A 24,043-nucleotide genomic window follows, 5' to 3' on the forward strand; every position below is an offset into this window, starting at 1 on the left:
TGAAATATAACAACGATTTTACAAGGAATCTTTTACATGGATTTTACATGGTTTTAACATAATATTTACAACGACTTTACGACGAAATTAGGTAAGTTAAAGCACATTGAATACACGTTTTCACCTAAATATAACGGTAACATGTTTCGTTGTAATATCGATGTAACGATTACGACGTATTTCTCATTCCACGTACTTTCGTCGTAAACTTACATGGATTTTACGACGAAACCATTTCCTCGATAATTTACATGGAGTTTACGACGAAATTTGGTCTCCTCGTAACTGCGTTGTAAACACCATGTAAATTTACGAGGAAAGATTTTCGTCGTAAATCGTCGTTGTTATGGAAACGTTTTCTTGTAGTGATATGACTTCAGTTTGTCAAGTACTCACTCACTCGCAAGTAGCCTCAACATCAAGAAGTTCTTTTACCAAAAAAAACATCAAGAATATATATGATGAGAAAAAGCAATCAAGGAAGAGGTGGTTCCTTAGTTCTTAGGGAGATTTGGAAAAATAAAGAAATTTTTTTAACATTTTGTCTTTATACATTTTTCAACTTTTGTTATTTTTATTTTTTTAAATACCATTAACTGAATAATAAAATTTATAAATTTCAACTTTTGTTATTTAAAAAATACCATTAACTGAATTTTAAAAATATTTTAAATAAGCGATTATGTTTAAATTTTTTTAATAAATATAAATTATTTAATGTGTCTGTAAGAATTAAATGAGAAAAGAATAAAAATGGAAAGATATTCTTATAAAAAAAATTCTCTACAATTTAAAAAATAATAATTTAGAAAAGAAAGTTGATGCAACCATTTTTAACTTTAGTTTTATAAACTTGATAAAACATGACTGATAATTTTCGTAATTGTAGATATAAATTAAATGTAATTTCCCGCATAATATACATCAATAATATCACAAACCAATCTCTCATTCTTTTTCTAAGGCAAAGACATCTAAATAGTGGTGGGATGCTGTGGACAGAAAGATTGGTGCGAAAATAGGCCAAGAACCGTGATATCCCAATGGTTGCCTCACATGGTATTAAGAGCCATGGAGGGTTTTCTTGAGTTTACACTTGTTATATCCCAACCAATTACTCAGTTGTTCTTTTGTTATATTACCAGAGGTCAAACAGTTGTGAATAGCTAACCATGTGGTAGCGGTATTTTGAAGTAGCATATTTTAAATCACTCTTCTATATCATTATGTTTTAGGATTCCCAATAGGATTCCCTTGTCCGGACGAGGTAGTCCAAGTGATAGGACGGGTCTGTGGTGGCAACCACCATCCGGGTTCGATTCCCTCCCTATGCGGAAACTACCCTGCCTCTTCTGGACACCAAAGCGGTACTGGGTTCGATCCAGCCAAGGTAAAGCCCTCCCGGGTGAAGTGGACCGCTGCCTGACCGGACCCAGGGAAATGACCCGCGAAGCGGGGAACCCCTGGATTATCAAAAAAAAAAAAAAAAAAGTTTTCAAATCTGTTTTGAATAAAACTCTATTTGAAATTCATCGTCTGCACTATTCCACAAGGGCACACATCTTCGCCTTGCTCTCCATGTTTCAACTTCGCAATTTTCACTTCAATCTCATTCAGAATGGATGGTTGATTTATAATTTCGTTTGTGGCGATTTTTAAGACTGGCTATCATAGCTTGAGCAGATATGTCCATATGTCTAATTGTCTATGTAGCCTTTTGAACTCATTATCTTATAGTCTACTTTTTTCCAACTAATAATTATTTCAGAAGAATGATTTTTGTATTGACAATCTGGACTTTGTAAAAAAAACTTTCTGGATGCTTGTTTAATTTTTTTTCCCAGACATATGAGTTTCTGCATACACATTGTTCTTTGCTGCTGAGAAAGTATTTTAAAAATGGATTTGTGCTTGAGATTAACTTATCCCACATCATCGACCACGATACTATTTGAATAATGAAACCAACTTAATAAAATACTTTTTCATATTAAAAGGAAATAAAGTGAAACTTACTTTTAAAAAAATTAAGAGGTGGTCGGATAAAAATTGGGGAAATATAAACAAGGTATTATCTAGACACTAATACATCTCTATAATATTATAAGTCAATTTCAATATGTCGCACTCATGTTAATTCTTACGATGATTAAATACATAAACACCATTAATGAATTTAAAATATTATATCTAATTACAATTAATAATTTTTCTATTTAGTAGTTTTTTAATTAGATTTTAATTTAATTTATTTTTCAATAATATATATATATATATTAAAAAGGAAAAAGTTTACAAAATCTTTTTAAAAAAAATTCTTAATACATAATCTAATAATATTATTTGAGAAGTCAATTTTATACGTTTCACTCTCACGTTAATTCTAACTACGGTCAATTACAATGAATCAAGTACATCTAATTGTTATTACTAAAAAATCTTTTTTATTTTCTCTTCCTTTTGTTTTTACTTTTTCCTTTTTATTTATATTGTTTCAAATCTCTATCTCTATAATGTTATTCGAAAAGTTAGTTTTATTTGTCATACTCACGTTAATTTTTGTGAAGGTTAATAATAGAGGTACCCTTAATGAAATAAAAATATTATATGTAATTGTCATTATTTATAACACTGATTTCCTTTTTTTTTTGGTAAAGCTATATTATGATCCGAATTATTTAAAACTAAAAGTAAAGAATAGATTATTTTTTAAAATATTTTAATTATTTGTGAAAATATTATCGGTGAATTATGTTTAGATATTTTTTGAGTCTGTCATCACTTTATTTTTTCTTATTACAAGACAAGAAATATCATATTATAAAACATATTACGAAAATATATATACACAACCTGGATGATGAACTAAACTAAATATAATGACCACAACTTTGTTCGACTTTTAGCCTAATCAAAATCACAAATATTTTATTAATTTGCAGAAAAAATTGTAACTAAATATAAGTAACTTGACCTATCTAAATTCATATATCTAACTAACTAAAATAGTGACATATTATTATGTGTAATAGTATTCTGTTTATTTTTTGTACATATGAATTAAAGAATGACTCAAAATTTATAGATTATTATCTGCAATAATATTTTATTCACTTCTTATACGTATAAATTAAAGAATGACTCAAACTTATAAATAATTAAAATGAAGTATTAACCCATTATTACAGCTAGGAACCAATTACCATTTTAGTTTATATTATTTTTATTTGCCTTTCCAAATAACATTTCCAAATAACACATAGAAAATTATAAACTTCCAAAAGTCTATCATAAATCAAAGACACCAAACTATATGGAATAGGCAAAATTAATCAAAAATTTACCTAATTTCAAATCAAAAAGTTATGAACAATAAATACAATAAATAAATCCAAATAATAATTAAACCAATCAAATATGTTACACCTAAAATTACATATCTAATTAAAATAATTGCATAATATTGTTTAAAATAATGAAATAATAATACAAATAAATTATTATAATTTATTTGTTTTGTGAATATTTAAATATGTGCATATGTACGGAAGAATCACCTAGTTAAGTAATATTTAGTAATAAATCAACAAAAAACTAAAACATGATTTGTTGTTGATCATTCTCTTTCAGAAAATATCAAAACAAAATTTAAATACTACTACATTAGTTATATTGAAAATGTAAGAATAAAAGGAATATATCTAAATTGAGTTTTTTATAGAAAAAAATAGTTACGTATAATTAAAGTCCATAGTATTAAATAGTGACCACTAAAAGATTGAAATTTTGAGCCGACCTAGAATATCTCAGATATGTAGTGTTTGGAGATATCCGGAAAAGAAAAAGCAATAATTAATTAAAGAAAAGCCAGTGCGGCGTTAACATGTTTAATCACATGATTATTATAATCTCATCAGAGCAGTTGAGATCCAAATCATCCAATAAAAACATTATAAATATTAGATAATTCGTGTACATATAACAAAAAACATGTATGTATTGTTTCTATACGTATACTACTTCCCTCTCACCTTTTAACTTATATATCATCAATCAACAGGAAGAAGGATAATATCTTCTTTAACATCGGCGAAAATGTCGACTGTAATCGACGCGGCGATGCCGTATAGACTTCTGGAGGAGGCGACAGGTTCTTCTTCGGAAGGAGAATCGAGCCCCGTCGACGCCGTTCTCTTCGTCGGGATGTCTCTGGTGCTCGGTATAGCATCGAGGCATTTGCTTCGCGGGACGAGAGTTCCGTACACCGTCGCGCTCCTCGTCATCGGGATTGCTCTCGGATCTCTCGGTTCGATTTCGATCCTTCCTTTGGTGTTTACTCTCGCTATAAGCTATTTTATCATGAAATTTGAAAAGTTCATCGAGTAGTTTCTTCCCCGATAGCTGTTAAAAGTCAACGCATCGAAGCTTGTTTGATCTCAATTTTGGTTTTGGTTGTTTTCAGAGTATGGAACTCACCATAATCTTGGGAAGCTTGGGCATGGGATTCGTATATGTAAGTTGTTGATTTTAACTCAATGGTGAGCTTTGTTGTTCAATTTCTCATTTACTTACTATTTACAGGGAACGAGATTAATCCTGAACTGCTTTTAGCGGTGTTTCTTCCGGCTCTGCTTTTCGAGAGTGCCTTCTCCATGGAAGTTCACCAGATCAAGGTTTCTGTTTTTCCTTTAGTTTCCTGCTGTAGTCAGGGCCGGTCCTGAGGTTTATGGGGCTTACTAAATCATCAATACATCTATTATCTTTGATGAATGATCTTTACATATGTAATCAAGCTGTAAATAGATGCTAATTGTGCTGGTTCTTGTGATGGAACTATTGTAGAGATGTATTGGACAAATGGTGTTACTTGCTGGCCCTGGAGTTCTCATTTCAACCTTTTGTCTCGCTTCGCTTGTTAAGGTTTGTGGTAGAGTTTCATTTAGTAGCGGCTGACAGAAGAATCAATCAATCATATAAGGTTAGTATGGTGCTATTTGCAGCTCACGTTTCCGTATAGCTGGGACTGGAAGACGGCGTTGTTGCTTGGTGGACTCTTAAGTGCCACAGATCCTGTTGCTGTCGTTGCTTTGCTTAAGGAGCTTGGTGCTAGTAAGAAGCTAAGCACTGTTATTGAAGGGGAGTCCCTGATGAATGATGGGTAATCATGTCAATATTTGCTAATCTTTTGTCATACTCTGGTTGTTTCATCATAACTTTGTGATTTTTCCAGGACGGCAATTGTGGTTTTCCAGTTGTTCTTAAAGATGGTTATGGGGAATACTTCTGACTGGGGCTCTATTATCACATTTCTGATTAGAGTCGCACTTGGAGCGTAAGTCCTGATCTTTTCCTCTTTTAATGAGATATCCAGTTGTTGTGTTCTTAGCATCATAAACGTTATGGCTTTGTCTGTTTAGTGTGGGGATCGGTCTGGCTTTTGGCATTGTCTCGGTTCTTTGGCTCAAGTTCATATTCAACGACACAGTCATAGAGATCACTCTTACGATTGCAGTCAGCTACTTCGCATATTACACTGTACGTCTTGCTGTAGACCTTAAAATCTTGTGCCAATATATTATTTTTGTAGTACAAATAAGAATTAGCTTCTGTGCCACAGGCTCAAGAGTGGGCTGGGGCTTCTGGTGTTTTGACGGTGATGACTTTGGGCATGTAAAGTCCAGCTATCTCATTTTTTCCTTTCTTTTGTCAGCATGTAAGAAGGCTCTTGTTATATAATAATAACTGTAACAGGTTTTATGCTGCGTTTGCAAGGACAGCATTTAAAGGTGACAGCCAAAAAAGTTTGCATCACTTCTGGTATTTCTAAAGCTTATGGAATTGGAATTTTTCTGTTTAGCATAATACTATGGAAAAGGTGCAAGTCAGATTTTCTTGGTACATTGTGCAGGGAAATGGTCGCATATATTGCAAATACTTTGATTTTTATCCTCAGGTAAAGCTACAAGCATATATAGATTCATCTCATGCTTGGGCAACCCTAAGAAATAAGCTCATGGGTAGCAAAAAGCTATTTTACTCCACTCTATCTTTAGCCACTGCTACAGTATAAGTTGCTTCTCATTTTGTTTTGTAGTGGTGTTGTCATTGCTGAAGGCATTCTCGACAGCGATAAGATTGCCTACCAAGGTACCATTTAATGTTGAAAGTTTGCGGTATACTTTCTTTACTAAAGTGAATTCTGTTAGATTATATGAACGTAGTTTCTGTCTAAAATTTATCACGCCAATTATGTATAGAAGCTGAGTATCAAATCATTGCTCTTTTCCACCTGTTTTATTCTATTACCGTGAACAGACCTCTGTTTACATGGTATTTGATTCTCGACAGGTCAATTGTTTCTTTAGCATCAATTGGTGTAAAAAGAAAAAACACTTGCATCATTGGTTTGAGGAAAGCAATGTAGTATAATTGCCACTGTGCCAGGACTTAACAATGTGGTCTTTCACCAGTCGGTTGATTATTAAGTAGATGTGAGATTTAGTGTGCCAGGAACATGCCCGCGTAAGGTGCATTTAAGAACTCTCTATGACCCATGTTTTTTACAGGGAATTCATGGGGATTTCTTTTTCTACTATACTTTTACGTCCAAGTATCACGTTGTATTGTTGTTGGAGTTCTATACCCATTGCTATGTCGTGTTGGCTATGGGTTGGATTGGAAAGAAGGCATTATACTAGTATGGTCTGGTTTGAGGGGTGCAGTGGCGCTCTCACTTTCTTTATCTGTGAAGGTTAGTTTTCAAGAACATTGTCAATCTTGTTCTTGTGTCTCTTGAATTTATTTTGCCACATTGCTTCAGTCTTGAATTAACTTATTCTTAATCATTTGATTCAGCAATCAAGCGGAAATTCATTTCTCAGCAGGGAGACAGGAACATTGGTAAGTTCAGAAAATTGTCTGCAAGGTGTTATGCCTAAATGAATTATAGAAGACTTATCTTTTCGGTCTCTTGATATTCTCAGTTCTTTTGCAGTTTATTTTCTTCACAGGTGGAATTGTGTTTCTAACTCTGATAGTTAATGGTTCCACTACCCAATTTGCTCTGCGCCTTCTTCGAATGGACGGTTTACCAGCCACAAAGGTCATAATCTTTTCACAGACTTCATTTCCAACTTAAGTATGAAATGCTTAAACCCTTTTATTTATTCGAAATTCTCCTTTTTTTTTGTTGACAGCTACGAATCTTGGATTATACAAAGTATGAAATGCTGAATAAGGCCTTACAAGCGTTTGAAGATCTAGGAGACGATGAAGAGCTAGGACCTGCTGACTGGCCTACAGTTGAAAAATATATTTCAAGCTTAAAAGATTCAGAAGGGGAACAAGTTCATCCTCACAGTGGCTCTAAGACTGGAAATCTTGACAGTACGAGTTTAAAGGACATACGTATACGATTCTTAAATGGTAACTATCATGTCATTTTCGAACCAATTACACTATCCCATTAGTCAAATTATTTACCCTTAGTTCAATCATCAGGTGTTCAGGCAGCTTACTGGGAGATGCTTGATGAGGGAAGAATATCTGAAAGTACAGCTAATATATTGATGCGGTCAGTGGATGAGGCCTTGGATCGGGTTTCTACGGAGTCTTTATGTGACTGGAGAGGTCTAAAAGAGCATGTTAAGTTCCCCGGTTACTACAATTTTCTTCATTCTAAACTTATCCCAGGGAAGTTGGTCATATACTTTGCTGTTGAAAGACTCGAATCTGCATGCTACATTTCCGCTGCATTTCTTCGCGCACATACAATTGCGAGGCAGCAACTGTATGATTTTATAGGTATGTATGACTGGACCATCTTTGTTGATCTATCAGAGATATTGTTTGCAAGTACCCTACTTTTGTCTCTTAGTTATCTTTCTTCTTTATACAGGGGAGAGTAGTATCGGCTCAACTGTAATCAAGGAGAGTGAAACCGAAGGAGCAGAAGCTAAAGAGTTTTTGGAAAAAGTTCGATCTTCACTTCCTCAGGTTGATAGTCGTGTCACTTATTTATGGTGATTTATCTTTTTCGCGATGAACCACATATAATCTTTGATCAACTTGGTGTGTAGGTTCTCCGTGTTGTGAAAACGAAACAAGTAACATATTCAGTGCTGAATCATTTACTCGAATACATTCAAAACCTTGAGAAGATTGGCTTGTTGGAAGAAAAAGAAATCGCTCATCTTCATGATGCTGTCCAGGTACCAAATGAAAGAATCATATTCTTTCAACACATGGTCATGTCTCTTTTTTCTAATTTTACCTCTCTCTCTCTCTCTCTCTCTCTCTTTGCGCAGACTGGCTTGAAGAAGCTTTTGAGAAACCCTCCAATAGTAAAACTTCCAAAGTTAAGCGACCTGATCTCCTCACATCCGTTATCTGGTGCTCTTCCTGCTGCAATATGTGAACCTCTAAAACACTCGAAGAAAGAAACAATGAAGCTGCGTGGTGTGACGCTTTATAAAGAAGGTTCAAAGCCAACTGGAGTCTGGCTTATTTGTGACGGTATTGTTAAGGTAAACCCAAAACTTAGTCATAATATCGAAAGGTTCATGATCTCCTTCATCACTGAAAGTTATCATGATAAATCATATTACAGTGGAAAAGCAAAAGCTTAGGCAACAATCACTCGCTGCATCCAACTTTCTCTCATGGTAGTACATTGGGACTCTACGAAGTCCTCACTGGGAAGCCATACATGTGCGACATGGTTACAGATTCTGTGGTTCTTTGCTTCTTTATCAGTAGTGATAGAATACTAGCTTTTGTACATTCGGATTCTACCATTGAAGATTTCCTTTGGAAGGTACGTCTCTATATAAATCCATTAAAGAGAAACATCCTCTCGTGATTGTCAACTTCTTTCCTGTTTCTTCTTTCTCCAGGAAAGTGCATTGGTGCTTCTCAAACTCCTGCGTCCTCAGATATTTGAAAAAGTGGCAATGCATGAACTACGAGCCCTTGTTTCAGCTGAAAGCTCAAAACTGACAACATATGTATCTGGAGAATCAATCGACATCGATTACAACAGCGTCGGTTTGTTATTAGAAGGATTCATAAAACCAGTTGGTATCCAAGAAGAGCTTGTACCATCTCCTGCTGCATTGCTACCTTATAACGAGAATCAAAGCTTCCGTAACGCATCAGAAGCTTCAGGTAAACAAAAAGTCAACACAGAATACAAAGAAGAATCAAACCCTCTTATCAAAAACTGTGTGTTTGGTGTTTTGATCACAGGTATCATGAGAGTTAGTTTCTCAAGACAAGCAACACAATACAGTGTGGAGACAAGAGCAAGAGTAATCAGCTTCAACACTGGAGCATTTGGAGCTCATAGGACTCTACAACGAAAACCATCTTCGTTGTCATCGCAAATTGGGACAAGCTCCGAGCACCAGCTCCAGAGATCATCTAGTAAAGAACACAGAGGTCTCATGAGCTGGCCTGAAAGTATTTACAAAACTGAACAACAAGAAGAGATCAATAGAAAGGCGTTAAACTTATCTGAACAAGCAAGACAACTTAGCATTTTCGGCAGCAAGGTAAAAAAGATAACACACTTTGAGATGAGTTATGAGATTGTTAACTTCTCGACTAACAAGAAACGTTCTGAATCAGGTTAATCTGTTCACAAGGAGTGCAAGTTTCGGAGGGATCATCAACAACAAGCCACAAGATAACGTATTGTACAAGAAACATCCATTAGACGCAGCGAAATCAGAAAGCTCCATGGCTACCAGGGAGCAGGTTGAGACCAGGAAGTTTGTGTCTCAGCTTCCTGCACACGTAGCCTCAGCAGAGAGCAGCACAAGAAGGAAACCAATGGCGGAGTCGAGCGATGATGAAGAGGAAGGAATCATTGTGAGGATCGATTCTCCGAGCACAATCGTTTTCAGGAATGATATGTGAGGGCATTGAGATGTTTTGTAACATAATAAAAAAAGAAGAAAAATGTTAGCTTACAGAGTTATTGTGCAAAAGAATAAAAGGCAAAACAACAGACGCTGTTTTGATGAAGGTTTGCTAGAAACATTGACAAATCCACAGACAACGATCTTTTTGTATGCTCTTATATATTTCCATGTTATTTATTCAACATATCAAGGTTTTTTTTTTTCTGTCAACTAACAAATGGTGAGTAGATGGGGGAAGTAATGAAAGTCTAAAAGTTATGTTGGTTGAGAACTATATTTTAAAAAAATTAACGTATTTATATACCCATAAATTAGGTACTATAAAATTGTATTTATTTAAATTTATTCAAATTACCAATGATGAGATCATAATTAAAGAAAATTTGAAACCAAAAATAATCAGAGCAGCATGAAAGAAAAGGGTTTCAAAGGTAGCTTAATTAGAGATAAAAACAACAAAATATTAACTCATTAAACTTTATTAGCAAATCTTGTTCTTGTTAGTCTTCTTTGTCTCCACAACCTTCTTCCAATATGCCGTAACTTCCCTCGTCGTCTCCTCCTCCGTCTTCTTAACACATTTAGCTTTTCCATTAGCCATCTTGGCGTGAACCTTCGCCGGAAGTGTATCGAGCTCGCGAAGAACCTTCTCAAAGTCTGCGACCAATCTCTCAGCTAAGGTTCGAGAGAAATCTTCTCGAATCACCACTCGGATGACGGTGACGTGTTCTGCATCCGCGGGCATCGTGTAGGCCGGAACGATCCACCCGAAGCGGCGGAGAGTTTCGGCCACTTCGAACTCGTCGTGGCGGCTACTGTCTTTTAGAGAAAACGCCACCAAAGGAACACCGTTTTCTTTGGAGACAATGTTGAAACGTCCCGTTTTCTCTAATCCTTCTCTTAAGACCATCATGTTTTCGCGGCAATTATCCATCACGTTACGATATCCCTAAACCCACAAAAATTTATCAATCAATAGTATTACTTTACGAAGTTAAGCATGATAATATATTTTACTCAGTTATATGTAGTTTTCAGCAAGACCAGTACAACATTTTGGGGACTTTGAGACTACAAAAAGCTATATATTTTAAAAAAGTTTTACTAAATTTTCTCTTTTAAAAATTTAGAAATAATATTTTTGAACATTTTATAATATATACACAAAATATCTTAAAATTTCAACCTAATAGTTCAAAAAAAAAAAGTTGAAGAAGTTTTGGAGATTTTATCGGAAGAACATCGGATTAGACGCAGAATGGTCGCACCACTTGTTCCCTCCTAAACCAGCACTGTTCAGTCATTTTGAGTTACTAACCTCGAATCCAAGACGAATCAGCTGGTAGTACTGAGCAATCACTTGACTCGAACCTAGTTTATACAAGCATTAACAAATCATTAGTTATGCATACAATATATAATATGATTTTTATATAATATAGAAATGTTAGTGCAATATGCTACCTTTGGAGAAGTTGAGAGTGAAGGTGGGTTGATCAGCGCCAAGATAATTGATGTGGAAGATAAGTTCTTCAGGCAGATCAGAATTGGTTCTCCACACAACCCAACCGATTCCGGCATAAACCAAACCGTATTTGTGACCACTCACATTTATGCTCTTAACCAATGGTAACCGGAAGTCCCACTCCAGCTCCGGATACAAGAACGGTGCAATAAACCCACCACTCGCTGCATCCACGTGAATCCCCGTATCCCATCTGCGAATTAAAGAAAAAAATTTAAAAACCGGACGTGAACCGGTTAAAATCGATTAATTACTAGCTACATGTTAGTTTAATTACCCGGTTAGCTTGTTTTTCTCGACTAGGAGGTCGTTGAGGAGCTTAACGTCTTCGAACTCTCCGGTTAGCGTCGAACCTAGAATGGCTGCTACACAAATGGTGTTCTCGTCTACCATTTCGACTGCCTTTTCAGGGTCCATCACGTAGTATCCTTCTCTTAGCTTCACTTCCTTAAGCTCCACCTCGAAATACCTTGCGAATTTCTCCCAGCAAACCTATATTAAACCGGATATTAGTAAACCATAGACCTTAACCGGAAATATCATCTTTTGGTTTAATATTTCAATTCTCTGGTTGGTTTAGCTCTGTAATTTGCGAAAGAAAAAAAGAGAACTAAGACTCAATTAGAATTTTCTGGTTTGGGGTTTCAGCTTGCGGTTTAGATTTCTGTTTCAAGATAGAGAAATAAAGAGCTAAACCGGTTTAATCTTGTGCTTTGGTTTACCTGAACATTAGCTCCGGTTACGATATTGGGCTTATCATAAGGAAGCCCTTGGGCCTTACGCTTATTCTGCCACTGTCTCTTAAAAGCCAACCCGGCCAACATAATCGCCTCCGACGATCCCACGGTGCCAACACCAACCGCAGCCTCGCCGTCATCGAGCGGCGCGTTAAAGAGACGCGCAATCATGTTGACGCATCGGTTCTGAAGCTCGGTGGTGACAGGGTACTCGTCCATGTCAACGTAGTTCTTGTTGATGGATTCCATCATGAGCTTGTCACACTCTGGCTCCATCCACGTGGTTACGAAAGAGGCTAGGTTTAGCCTAGGGTTACCGTCGAGCATTAGCTCATCGTTGATGATCTGATACGCTGCTTCCTTAGGGATAGAGTTCTCAGGCATCTCGAATCTGATGATGATGAAAACATTAGGTTAAAAATATAAAAGCATATTAACGACGTGACAAGTCATGCAATGAAACGTTACTATTAGTTCCATGCAATATTTCATAGCTCATATTCTCACCGTGGGAGAGAGTTGCGGACGTAACGAGAAGCAAAAGTTGAATAGATTGAAACATCAGTTGTTTCAGAAGCTGTCTTAGACAAAACCATCTTCTTTCAATTCACTCGAATTGTCTATGCAAACTTTGAATGATATATGGGTTTGTAATGTTTATGTTTGTAGTTGAAGAATGTGTGGAATGAGAAGACGATAAACAAATGGTTTATATAGTGGAAGAGAATGGTTCGTTTCGTTTCGTTTTGCGACGTGAGAGGAAGCATCTATGGTCTTCGTTTATGGGCTCCTTTGTAACTTTTCTCCTACCGATGACTTTTCATTAATATTATAATATCAAAGACCAACGAATCATTGCTTTCAAAAACTGCATGAGTATTATAATTAAATAAAATAATAACAGTTGACCGTTAAACGAAACTTTAATCTAGTGATTTAGAGATTTCTACTATCATATTTCAATTGGTAAATCCTAAGCATTTTAAATGGTAAGAAAATGATATTTGACATGTCTTAACAATTAATTAGTCCATATCTCATGTTTTTTTCAGCATCAGATTTACGTTGTAGAAAAATTATATTTATGATAACGTACAAGTATAAAGTATAATTGATGGCAACGTGAAAGCTAAAATAAAAGTATGTATTTTGTCGACATCAAGGAAAATAAATTTGTTTATGTGTGGAATATAAACAAACATATTATTCTTATTTTTTGGCCAGCAAACAAACAATCCAGAGGCGAGAGGAAGGGCGTATTAAGCGACAAAATTAAGAATTGAAAATAGGCGTAGATCCAAAGATCATGAATAGGTTTTTTTTTTTTTTTTTGAGCAACACATCTGATTGAAGCGCAAGAATCTTACAGAGGCTGCTTTCGCTTTGACAAAAGACTTCTTGAACTGGATGGTGTGCAAGCAAATGTAAAGAATGCGTAGGAATTTGCTACTGTTAATGGGGCTTTTTCTCTTTCAGATGGTCTTAAGGCTTGTAGGAAGTCTTTAAGCAGTTTGAAGAAAATAGTGAATATGAATTCGAAAGATAGAATTACTCAAGCTCAGATTGCTCTGGAACAGGAACAGTCCGCTTTTCATCCTTCCATCCCTAGAATGCATTTTTTGAAGCGAGATTTGGCTAGGGCTTACAGAGATGAAGAGATGTTCTGGCTGCAAAAAAGTAAAGATAAGTGGCTAAAGTGAGGAGATAGAAACTCCACATTCTTCCATAACTCAGTTAAAGCCTCTCGGGCAAAAAATACCATTCATAAACTGTTGAATATGGAAGGAGTGGAAGTTTTCTCCGAAGCTGCTAAGGGTGAAGTGGTGGTGGATTTCTTTACCAACCTTTTCAGATCCTCCAACTCTGCACCTTTCACACAGTGGTTTAGTGATATGCAGCCTAGAGTAAACCTTCTGATGAATGAAGATATAACCCGCCCTGTTTCAAGGCTGGAGATTAAAGAAGCGGTTTTCTCAATAAACCCTGAAAAGGCTCCGGGGCCTGATGGTATGACAGGGCTATTTTCCAAAAAAATTGGGGAGTAATTGAAGACCAGGTGGTGAGAGAGGTTCAACGGTTTGTTGAAGAAGGCAGACTTCCTAAAGAATGGAATTATACCCATCTGTGTTTGATACCGAAAATTCCTGACCCGGAAGCCATTTCGAACTTAAGACCAATCAGTCTTTGCTCGGTGGCGTACAAGATAGTTTCCAAGATTTTGGTTTCAAGACTCCAACCGTGGCTTCATGATTTGGTCTCACCAACTCAGACTGCTTTTGTCTCCGAAAGACTTCTTTCGGATAATATAATGATAGCTCAGGAGTTGGTTCATTCTTTAGGAGATCCAAGAAGTGATGCTTCGGATTATATGGTGGTAAAGACCGACATGTCAAAGGCGTATGACAGAATTGAATGGGGTTATTTAAGATCCCTTCTGGTTGCTATGGGTTTTGATTTGAAATGGGTCAACTGGGTGATGAAATGTGTTTCAACGGTTACTTTTTCTGTGCTTATCAACGATCAACCTCATGGAATGATTACTCCACAGCGCGGACTGAGACAAGGGGATCCTTTATCGCCTTTTTTGTTTGTCCTTTGTACAGAAGGATTATCCCATCTGATGTCTGCAGCTGATAGAGAAGGAAGCTTATCGGGTTTTAGATTCGGCTTGCAGAGCTCTTTGATTAATCATCTGCTCTTTGCAGATGATTGTCTTTTCTCGTGCAGAGCAAATAAGGAACACAATGAGGTGTTGTTAAGGCTTCTTAAATGCTATGGAGATGCCACGGGTTAACTCATTAACCCTGCTAAATCATCGATCATGTTTGGCAAAGGGGTTTCGACTGAGGAGAAAACAAGAGTTAAGCAGACATTGGGCATCTTTGCTGAAGGAGGGGAGGCAAAATATCTTGGACTTCCTGAGAGTATGAAGGGATCTAAAGTAAAATTGTTTTCATACCTCAAGGAAAGAATGGGTAGGAAGGTTTCAGGATGGCACGCAAGAACTTTATCCCAAGGAGGAAAGGAAGTTCTGATTAAGGTTGTTGCCTCTGCCTTACCTGTTTCAGCCATGTTTGTATACAAGATTCCTAAGAGCCTTATCTCGAGCTTACATGGAGTTTTGGCGAATTTCTGGTGGAGCTCTGATGAGCAGAGAAGGAAGATACATTGGTTGTGTTGGGAGAAGATGTGCCTACCAAAAGAGAATGGTGGAATGGGCTTCAAAGATCTGGAGTGCTTTAACCAGGCATTATTGGCCAAACAGGCTTGGAGGCTAACTCATGATGTTGATTTTCTAATGTCTAGAGTTATGAAAGGAAAATATTATGAAGATATTGGCTTTCTTGATACTAAGTTGGGTAGTAGACCTTCATATGCTTGGAAATGTATTATCTATGGTAGAGACTTGTTGAAGCAGGGCATTAAGCGATCGGTGGGGAATGGTCAAAGTATCTACGTTTGGTCTGAACCCTGGCTAGAAGATGAAGATGAAGTATGCAGAGCTCCGATAAGAAGACAAAGATATCTAGATGTAAATCTTCGTGTGGCAGATATCATTGATCATCGGTCAGGAAGATGGAATAGCAGCAAATTGAATGACCTGTTTGTTCCTGGAGATGTTAAGATTCTACGGCGAAATCAACCTACTCTGACAGAGCATGACTCATGGATTTGGAGATTTTCAAGGAGTGAAATCTATTCGGTGAAGACTGGGTATGATCTTGCTTTTTTAAGGAATCATCAGGAGCTGTTAAGAGTACAGAATGCGAAACCATCTGTAATCCCTCTGAAGATGGAGGTGTGGAAGCTGTTGGCACCTCCGAAAATCAAAGTGTTCATCTGAAAAGCCTTATCAGGAGCAATTTCTGTTCTGGATTGTCTAGAAGCCAGAGGTATGAAGTGTGATAAAGTGTGTCAAACCTGTGGCAAGGATGGTGAATCAGTGAATCACGTTTTGTTTGACTGCACTTTTGCAAGACAAGTATGGGCAACTTCGGGCTTTCTACATCCTATTCAAGGTTTTTCTGATTCGTCTCTCTTTGCAAACATAAACCTTTTGATTTTGACTTGGAAAAGAATGTGTGGGATGGAAGACAATACACGATGTTTTCCTTGGGTCATTTGCTATCTATGGAAGAATAGGAATTCATTGATATTCGAAGGGCTTCTGTTTGAGAGTGATCAGCTCTGTAACAAGGCCATGGAGGAGTCAGAACTGTGGTATGAAGCGCAGGAATTGGAAGATACAGGGGAAGCGACTCGTAGGGAGTCAGTGGTGCAAAGAAGTACGGAGTGGATATCTCCCCCAAATAACATGGATAAATGTGAAGTTAGTGTTGTGTGGGAGAAGAAGAAAAAAGTTGCTGGGGCTGCTTGGGTTTTGATAAGTTCAAAGAGGGCAGGTTATACTTCACAGTCGACGCTCCTTTGGACTTGTGGAATCAAAAGATGAGGCTCATTATCTGGGTTTAATCTGGGCTGTTGAAAGTATGATTAGTCATCAACGCTCAGGGTCTACTTTTCATTTGAAGGAAGGGTTCTTGTTAAGGCAATTAACATGCCAAAAGCTTGGCCCTCTTTCAAATCTAAAACTGTGGTTATTAAGGGTCTCCTTACAAATTTTTTGGAGTGGAAGGTTGTCTTTGAATCTCAGGCTGCAGATAGAGGAGTCCGGCTTATAGCGGAGAGTGCTCTAGCAGTCAGTAGATTTCAATCCTATGTTGCCATTGGATATCCTAGTTGGTGTTCTCGGGCTGTTGACTTTGGTAATGGATTAGCATAGGTATAATGTAAAAATGATCCAGGTCTTCGTGGTCGTATATGATGTTGGATCTTTTGTAACTATGTTTATATATCAATGGAAATCCTTCGGTGAAAAAAAAAAAAGGTTAACCATACTTATTTGCGTCTTTTAATCTTTTTCATCTCTTTTACATTTATCTTATTAAAACTCATGTACAAATTATGTTTATTTGGAAACATGTATAGCAATTTTTTAAAGAAGTTTGTTTGGAAACATAGATTGTAGTTTTTTTCAAAAAGTTTGTTTGGAAACAAAGATTGCAGTTTTAAAAAAAAGTTTGTTTCAAAGCATAGATTGTAGTTTTAAAAAATAGGTTTGTTTGGAACATGGATAGCAGTATATTAAGAGGAAAAAAAAGTAATGGTCTTATATTTTTAAGAAAAATTGGAAGTCCATTATATTATGAGACACTATATATCTGGTACCTAATCGGGTTCGGTTCAGGTATGTTTGGGTTTCGGGTTTCCGGAGTCAAAGATTTCAGCCTCATTCTAATATTTCTAAATTTCAGTTCGGGTTCGGATTTTCGCGGGTTCGGTTCGAGTTCGGATAACCCATTTAAAAATTTTAAAATTCATTATATATTTATATACTTTAAATTTCTCAAAAACTATAAACAAAATAATATATTAAATATAAATTTGAATAACATATGTCAGAATACCTAAACTTAACATATAAATTATTTTAGTTCAAATATTTGGATAGAGAATCAATAATTATTTTAAGTATTTTTGGTGTTTTAAGTATACTCTTACTATTTTATATATTTACTATTGATTATTTGTATATATTTTCAAGTATTTAAATCAACTTAAAAGTATCATATATATTCTAGATGTTTTATATATATTAAAACTAAAAATAATTAATATATATAAGTATATAAATCTATTTCGGATACATTCGGGTCTCCGGAATACTTCGGTTCGAATCGGATTCGGTTCTCCAAAAACTAAAATTTTGAATAATTCGGATATTTAATCAATTTCGGTTTGGGTTTGGTGCTACTTTCTCGGATCGAGATCGGTTCGGTTCTTCAGATTCGGGTATTTTGCCTAGCCCTTATATTATTGACATGAAAACAAATAGAAACATATTTTTGAAAAATATATCCGCGCGGACGCGCGGATCAAACTCTAGTATAGATTATAAAGGGTATCATGCATGCATAACAATCGTGGTTCGGTTCTAATAATAACAAAAATATATAAATATATAAATATATATATATATAGATTTTTGTTATTGTTAACTGCGATGCGCAGATTCTTGTGTTACTATTCAAAGCCAAAAGCTTAATTAAAAGCTTTCTGCTTTTTTTCACATGCAAGATATATTACATTGTAGGAAAAAAAATCAATTACCAAAAAAAAATCAAATAATGAAATTAGCATTTTGATTTTAGCAGAATGAAACTAGCATCTTCAAATTGCATGTATATATATCAGATTGTGTTAAAAACAGAGAGTATATATCAGATAGAATTTGAATGTGGTTCTTTACATTAAAAGTATACAGCCGATAGAGAATCTGAACCCAGTAAAGTTTTGTTGCCGAAATCGAATTTTCTGAAACTACGTCCATTACCATTTTGAGTGTTTACATCAGTGTGAAACAGAGTAGATTCCTTGTCTACACGCGTAAGAAATAATCAAATTCTTTATGATCAGTACGTACTTGGCCTTGATTCGTATAGATGAATTTAACTGGAATCAGAGCTACGTTTTTGAACATTACGTTTCCTTTTGGTTGAAATTCAACACCATGTTAAAATGTTGAGTTAGAATTATCTTGTTTTTTTACCAATGTGGTTTTGGCACAGTGATTCTCTGGAAGCTCAGTTCCATGGGTTTGAACAGCGTTTGGAGGGGATTGGAGGGGAAGAAGGAACCGGTTCTTGTTCCTGATCTCAGGGATTAGTCGGGTCTTTAGGGCTCGGATGACCTGAGTCATTAAAAAAAAATTATTTTGATTTTTTTCTTTTAACATTTCCAAGATTGATCAGTTTATGAAAAAAATATGCATAGGGACTACGACATCTAATTTTCTTTTTGTGATGTTTGTTATTGCTGTGACGTTGCCAATACTACAATTTAGTTTGAACACCTGTCTGTATAAAAACTGAGGACCAAATTCCACCGTGTATTGGTAGTTTTGGTACCAACACTAAAAGGCATGTTTAATATTCGTCATTTTTGTACATATCTGTAAAGTATAGTTGAAAAAAATCAAATAAACGTCAAAACCATGACTGACCTAAACAAACTAAGTTAGCCAAAAATCAAGCCTCCCACAGGTTTAGACTAGGCTGGGCTTAGGTTAATCGACTATGTTAATCCACTATTGTTTTTTTGTCAAGGATTTTTAATCCACTATTGAAAAATGAAAATTACTACCTAATCCAACATTGTTTTCTTTTCTAGACTATATTTTGTTATTAATATTTATAGAAGTTTTGAATTTGAATTTCTAAATCAACGGTAGATTAATCTTTTTTACCCTTAATTATGTTAGTCAAACCCATACGCGATTTTATATCAGATAAATCCATTTGCTATTTCCTCATCTGCCCCAGAAAATAAACACACCCTTTATTCGAACCAACACATATCATTTTTCAAAATATTTAATCAAATGATACTTTTTGTAACAATATTTTATTTTGCAGAAAAAAATATCTGTTGTGTCATTTTAGAATACTAAGTTACTAACCGATCAAAAAATAGCATTGTTGACATCTAATTTACAACAATATATTTAAAGTTCAGCATCCGTTTTCATTACAGTTTTACAGGCATCATGGATGCGTTTCACGTATTTTTTTTTCCTGAAAGAGCACTATCCTATTACTCCCTCTGTTTGTTTTTTTATATGATATTTTAGTTTTAACACATAAATTAAGAAAAAAATTATTTTTACTAAAAGCATTTGATTACAACAAAAAAAGAATAATAAAAAATTACTAATCATTGCTATTCTGAACTAATAAGACAAAAACAATAACATATTAACATTTAATATTTTAATCATTTATTTTAATAGTTTTACATAAAAAGTTTTAAAATATCATATATATTTAAACAAAAACATTTTCTAAAACATTATATAAAAAAAAACGGGAGGAGTATTATTTTGTTTAATGTACTAGTCCAATTTTGTCCAAAAAAAAATCTACTACTAGTCCATTCAATTGATTTTTGGGGATTTTTTCATGAGTGGCCGTGGTACTTATACGTAATAACGAGATGGTACAAAGGGTATAACTGTCAGACAAAAAAAACAGAAAAAGTCGACCCATCAAGTCAACTCTAAACGCGCCAGTCAATTGGAACAGGCAAAAGGAGACGGCAATCGACGAATACGCGTTATATGGAATTAAGGAGGATCTTGTTGTAACAATAAAGAAAAGTTTGGGCCTTTTTTGTAAGACTTTGAAAGTCAAGGGGAAACAATTAGTTTTACCAAAAAAAAAATACATCTCCAAACTTTACGTATACATTTGAACATTGCAGAAAAAGTCGCCGGTCCGGTGGTCCGTCAGGCCAGAGTAATCTTCTAATTAGTTTGCTTTGAAGTGAAAACGATGGGTTCCATCGAAGAGGAAAGACCCCTCTTCGAACAAGGTTCTGTATTATTACAGGTTCGATCAAGTTGTGTTCTTTGACTTTCAATTTACTTACCAATTATTACAATTAGATCAAGGAACTGTGGGTTTTCGTATCTTATGGTTTCTATGTATCAGTCAACTTTCGCTGAGCTGTAGTTGTGATGCTTATGTTAGCTAAGTTGGATTAGATTTCATTGGATGTGTGTTTGTCTGAACATGTTTCTTGATTTTGTTTAAGCAGGAAGTGAAACTGTATGCTGAAGATGGTTCAGTGGACATTCATGGAAACCCACCATTAAAGCAGAAGACAGGAAACTGGAAAGCTTGTCCATTCATTCTCGGTAATAAAAACAAAAAAACAAATGTTTCTTGTTTTGTCTTTGTTGTAGCTCTAATCCTTCAAGACTAATAATGTCTGCAACGTTGCAGGCAATGAATGCTGCGAACGCTTAGCTTACTACGGTATTGCCAAGAATCTAGTCACTTACTTCACGACAAAATTGCATGAGACTAATGTTTCTGCGGCAAGGCATGTCATGATATGGCAAGGCACTTGTTACATCACTCCTCTCATTGGAGCTTTAATAGCTGATGCTTACTGGGGAAGATACTGGACTATTGCTTGTTTCTCTGCCATTTATTTCACCGTAAGCATTTACAATTGTATTGTTATTTTCCTTTTTGATAATGTTCTTTGCTAACCAGAGGTCGTTAACGCAATTAAAAAAGATTTTGGCCATTGTATCAAAAGGCTTGGGTTCGAGTGACCAATGGATAAAACTAATATTACATGCTGTGGTTTCGGGTCTGGGAGGATTACGGGTTTCGGGTTTCGATCCTGGACCTCCTCGTATTCAAATAATAATAATAATGTTCTGTGCTTTGATTTTGTTAAGGGAATGGCCACACTGACACTCTCAGCTTCATTCCCGGGCCTTAAGCCAGCTGAATGCATTGGTTTCCTATGCCCACCAGCAACAACAACTCAGTCTTCAGTGTTCTTTGTCGGTCTTTACCTTATCTCACTCGGTACTGGAGGCATAAAACCATGTGTCTCATCTTTTGGTGCTGATCAGTTTGATGACACTGACCCTCATGAACGACCAAGTAAAACTTCTTTCTTTAACTGGTTTTACTTCTCCATCAACATCGGTGCCTTTGTCTCATCTACTCTTCTAGTGTGGGTTCAAGAGAACTGTGGGTGGGGTCTAGGGTTCTTGATCCCTACTGTTGTCATGGGGCTCTCTCTCGTGAGTTTCTTCTGTGGTACTCCGCTTTATAGGTTTCAGAAACCGGGAGGCAGCCCGGTTACTAGGGTCAGCCAAGTTCTTGTAGCTGCTTACCGTAAAATGAGTCTCAAGTTTGATGAAGAAGACCATACACTTCTGTTTGAAACACAAGACAAGAACTCCACAATACCTGGAAGCAGGAAGATTGAGCACACATACGGTTACAAGAAAATATCGTTTTATCATTTTGAATAGAGAGCTTCATGTTATGGAGCGTTTAGGCCTGCGCAAAAAAAATCAGAACCGAAAACCAAAAATCGGAATCAGAACCGGTTACCTTCAAATACCCAAATGGTTTCTATATTTTGATATTTGAAATAACTGAACCGGAATCGAACCGAGAACTGAACGGATATCCGAATATATAAAAATACTAATTATCTATACATGTACCATAACATATATATATATATATATATATATATATATATATATATATATAGTTAAAAATTTATTAAACGTATCCAAAAAACAATAATCAAAAAGTATCCGAACTACCCAAAATTATCATTTTTATCTGAAATATCCAAAACAATCCAAACTTTTTGAGATTTTTATCTAAATCATCATAATTACTCTATATTTATTTGAAATATCTAATATTTTATCCAAATTACCCAAAATAACCGATCCAAAACCAAATGGGAACCAAAATTTTCTGGTATTAGATGTTCCCAATTTTACTATCCCAATTGATCTGAACCCGAAACTACCCGAACAGATCCAAACCCAAAAAAATTATGGTTCTTAATTATATGGATCCTCTATCTCCTACCCGAATTACCTGATATCCAAAATACCCGACACGAACTTAACGAATATCCGAAATGCTCAGGCCTAAGAATGTTCATGGGGGAAATAAACTGGTTTCTCATATCACATGCAGGTGTCTTGACAAAGCCGCAGTTATTACAGAACATGATGTCACAAATGGTGTCTCTCCTAACCCATGGAAGCTATGTACTGTGACTCAAGTAGAAGAAGTTAAGATTCTGTTACGTATGTTTCCCATCTGGGTCTCCGGCATCGTGTTCACAGCGCTCCAGTCTCAGATATACACCCTCTTCGTGCAGCAAGGACAGTCCATGAAACATACCATAGGCTCATTTGAGATTCCTCCCGCTACACTCGGGATGTTCGACACTGCAAGTGTGCTCATATGTATCCCAATCTACGACAAAGTCCTCGTTCCCTTTGTGAGACGGTTCACAGGCAGAGCAAAGGGATTCACTGATCTACAACGCATGGGAGTTGGACTTCTTGTCTCTGTCTTGAGCATGGCAGCTTCAGCTATTGTCGAGACAAAGAGGCTACGTGGTCTCGGAGCAATGAACATCTTTTGGCAGGTTCCTCAGTACTTTCTTATGGGCACAGCGGAGGTTTTCTTCTACATTGGTCAGGTTGAGTTTTACTACGAGCAGTCTCCTGACGCGATGAGGAGCTTGTGTAGTGCCTTGCCGCTTCTCTCTACTGCCTTTGGGAGCTATCTGAGCTCGTTGATCCTCTCGCTTGTGGCGTATTTCACGACAATGGATGGTCAAGATGGTTGGATTCCTTCGGAGGACATTGATAAAGGACATCTTGACTACTTCTTCTGGCTTTTGGTCTGTTTTGGTTGTGCGAATATTCCTGTTTTTGTCTTCTTCTCTGTCAAGCACTTGCAGAAAAAGGCTGCTTAAGCTTCAGCTTGGCTCTTGTTTAATATTTGTATACACGGAAAGTCAGAAACATGTAAAAGTTATGGGCCACTATGTAAAACTATGAAGACTTCATTTCATACTTATTTGTAAATACGTCATAGTTCCTGTGCTACATGTTGGCCGTTGTAATATTAATGAAAAAGATGGAAATCAAAGACTAATTTGGTGTTGCCAAATTTTGGCATTTACTCCTTTTCATGTTATTAAATTTATATTTATTCGGATATTTCGTAATCATAATGTTAAATTTTAACTTAACATATTTACTTTCCTTTTAATTTTTTTTTTAATTATTCATGGTCAACATTTTTAAAACGGTGATTAATTATATTTTATAAACTATAAGAAACATTATAAAGACAATTTTTCACCTAATTATTTTACTTGTTTTACGAAGATTTGGGTATAACGGCATCATCATGAGCTTTCTAAAAATCTACAATTGATATTACTCC

At 35.8% G+C, this 24,043-nt stretch overlaps 3 protein-coding genes across 3 annotated transcripts; 2 read left to right on the forward strand and 1 right to left on the reverse strand.

Moving 5' to 3' along the window:
* Positions 1–3,997: 3,997 nt before the first annotated feature.
* LOC106318307 (sodium/hydrogen exchanger 7) lies at positions 3,998–10,107 on the forward strand. The gene is made up of 23 exons (XM_013756224.1): positions 3,998–4,306; positions 4,463–4,513; positions 4,582–4,673; positions 4,843–4,920; positions 5,001–5,158; positions 5,231–5,332; positions 5,418–5,535; positions 5,618–5,670; positions 5,752–5,817; positions 5,909–5,953; positions 6,095–6,147; positions 6,567–6,751; positions 6,856–6,900; positions 6,995–7,102; positions 7,197–7,425; positions 7,501–7,803; positions 7,898–7,995; positions 8,079–8,210; positions 8,307–8,525; positions 8,609–8,815; positions 8,895–9,165; positions 9,247–9,551; positions 9,628–10,107. Exons 1-23 carry the CDS (start codon positions 4,096–4,098, stop codon positions 9,916–9,918), a joined length of 3,420 nt encoding a protein of 1,139 aa, XP_013611678.1. The 5' UTR covers positions 3,998–4,095; the 3' UTR covers positions 9,919–10,107.
* Positions 10,108–10,404: 297 nt separating this feature from the next.
* LOC106316688 (glutamate decarboxylase 4-like) lies at positions 10,405–12,867 on the reverse strand. The gene is made up of 6 exons (XM_013754576.1): positions 12,693–12,867; positions 12,171–12,576; positions 11,726–11,940; positions 11,388–11,641; positions 11,242–11,294; positions 10,405–10,872 (listed from the first exon to the last, which is right to left on the reverse strand). Exons 1-6 carry the CDS (start codon positions 12,779–12,781, stop codon positions 10,405–10,407), a joined length of 1,485 nt encoding a protein of 494 aa, XP_013610030.1. The 5' UTR covers positions 12,782–12,867.
* A 7,568-nt stretch (positions 12,868–20,435) lies between these two features.
* Positions 20,436–23,731, forward strand: LOC106313089 (protein NRT1/ PTR FAMILY 8.4-like). Its single transcript, XM_013750827.1, has 5 exons — positions 20,436–20,632; positions 20,841–20,940; positions 21,029–21,246; positions 21,496–22,055; positions 22,775–23,731. Exons 1-5 carry the CDS (start codon positions 20,576–20,578, stop codon positions 23,565–23,567), a joined length of 1,728 nt encoding a protein of 575 aa, XP_013606281.1. The 5' UTR covers positions 20,436–20,575; the 3' UTR covers positions 23,568–23,731.
* Positions 23,732–24,043: the final 312 nt, after the last annotated feature.

The sequence above is a fragment of the Brassica oleracea genome, chromosome C9, assembly GCF_000695525.1.
Source record: "Brassica oleracea var. oleracea cultivar TO1000 chromosome C9, BOL, whole genome shotgun sequence".
NCBI lineage: Eukaryota > Viridiplantae > Streptophyta > Magnoliopsida > Brassicales > Brassicaceae > Brassica > Brassica oleracea.

Bases quoted from the DNA above. Each gene is read 5' to 3' on its own strand.
- LOC106318307 (XM_013756224.1), top strand. From the start codon at position 4,096: ATGTCGACTGTAATCGACGCGGCGATGCCGTATAGACTTCTGGAGGAG. The intron at 7,103-7,196 runs GTCATAATCTTT...TTTTGTTGACAG, and splicing joins ACGGTTTACCAGCCACAAAG to CTACGAATCTTGGATTATAC. The intron at 8,816-8,894 runs GTACGTCTCTAT...TTCTTTCTCCAG, and splicing joins TTGAAGATTTCCTTTGGAAG to GAAAGTGCATTGGTGCTTCT.
- LOC106316688 (XM_013754576.1), bottom strand. From the start codon at position 12,781: ATGGTTTTGTCTAAGACAGCTTCTGAAACAACTGATGTTTCAATCTAT. The intron at 12,577-12,692 runs GTGAGAATATGA...CATCATCATCAG, and splicing joins GTCCGCAACTCTCTCCCACG to ATTCGAGATGCCTGAGAACT. The intron at 11,941-12,170 runs GTAAACCAAAGC...GGTTTAATATAG, and splicing joins TAACCGGAGCTAATGTTCAG to GTTTGCTGGGAGAAATTCGC.
- LOC106313089 (XM_013750827.1), top strand. From the start codon at position 20,576: ATGGGTTCCATCGAAGAGGAAAGACCCCTCTTCGAACAAGGTTCTGTA. The intron at 21,247-21,495 runs GTAAGCATTTAC...GATTTTGTTAAG, and splicing joins TCTCTGCCATTTATTTCACC to GGAATGGCCACACTGACACT. The intron at 22,056-22,774 runs GAAAATATCGTT...TATCACATGCAG, and splicing joins GAGCACACATACGGTTACAA to GTGTCTTGACAAAGCCGCAG.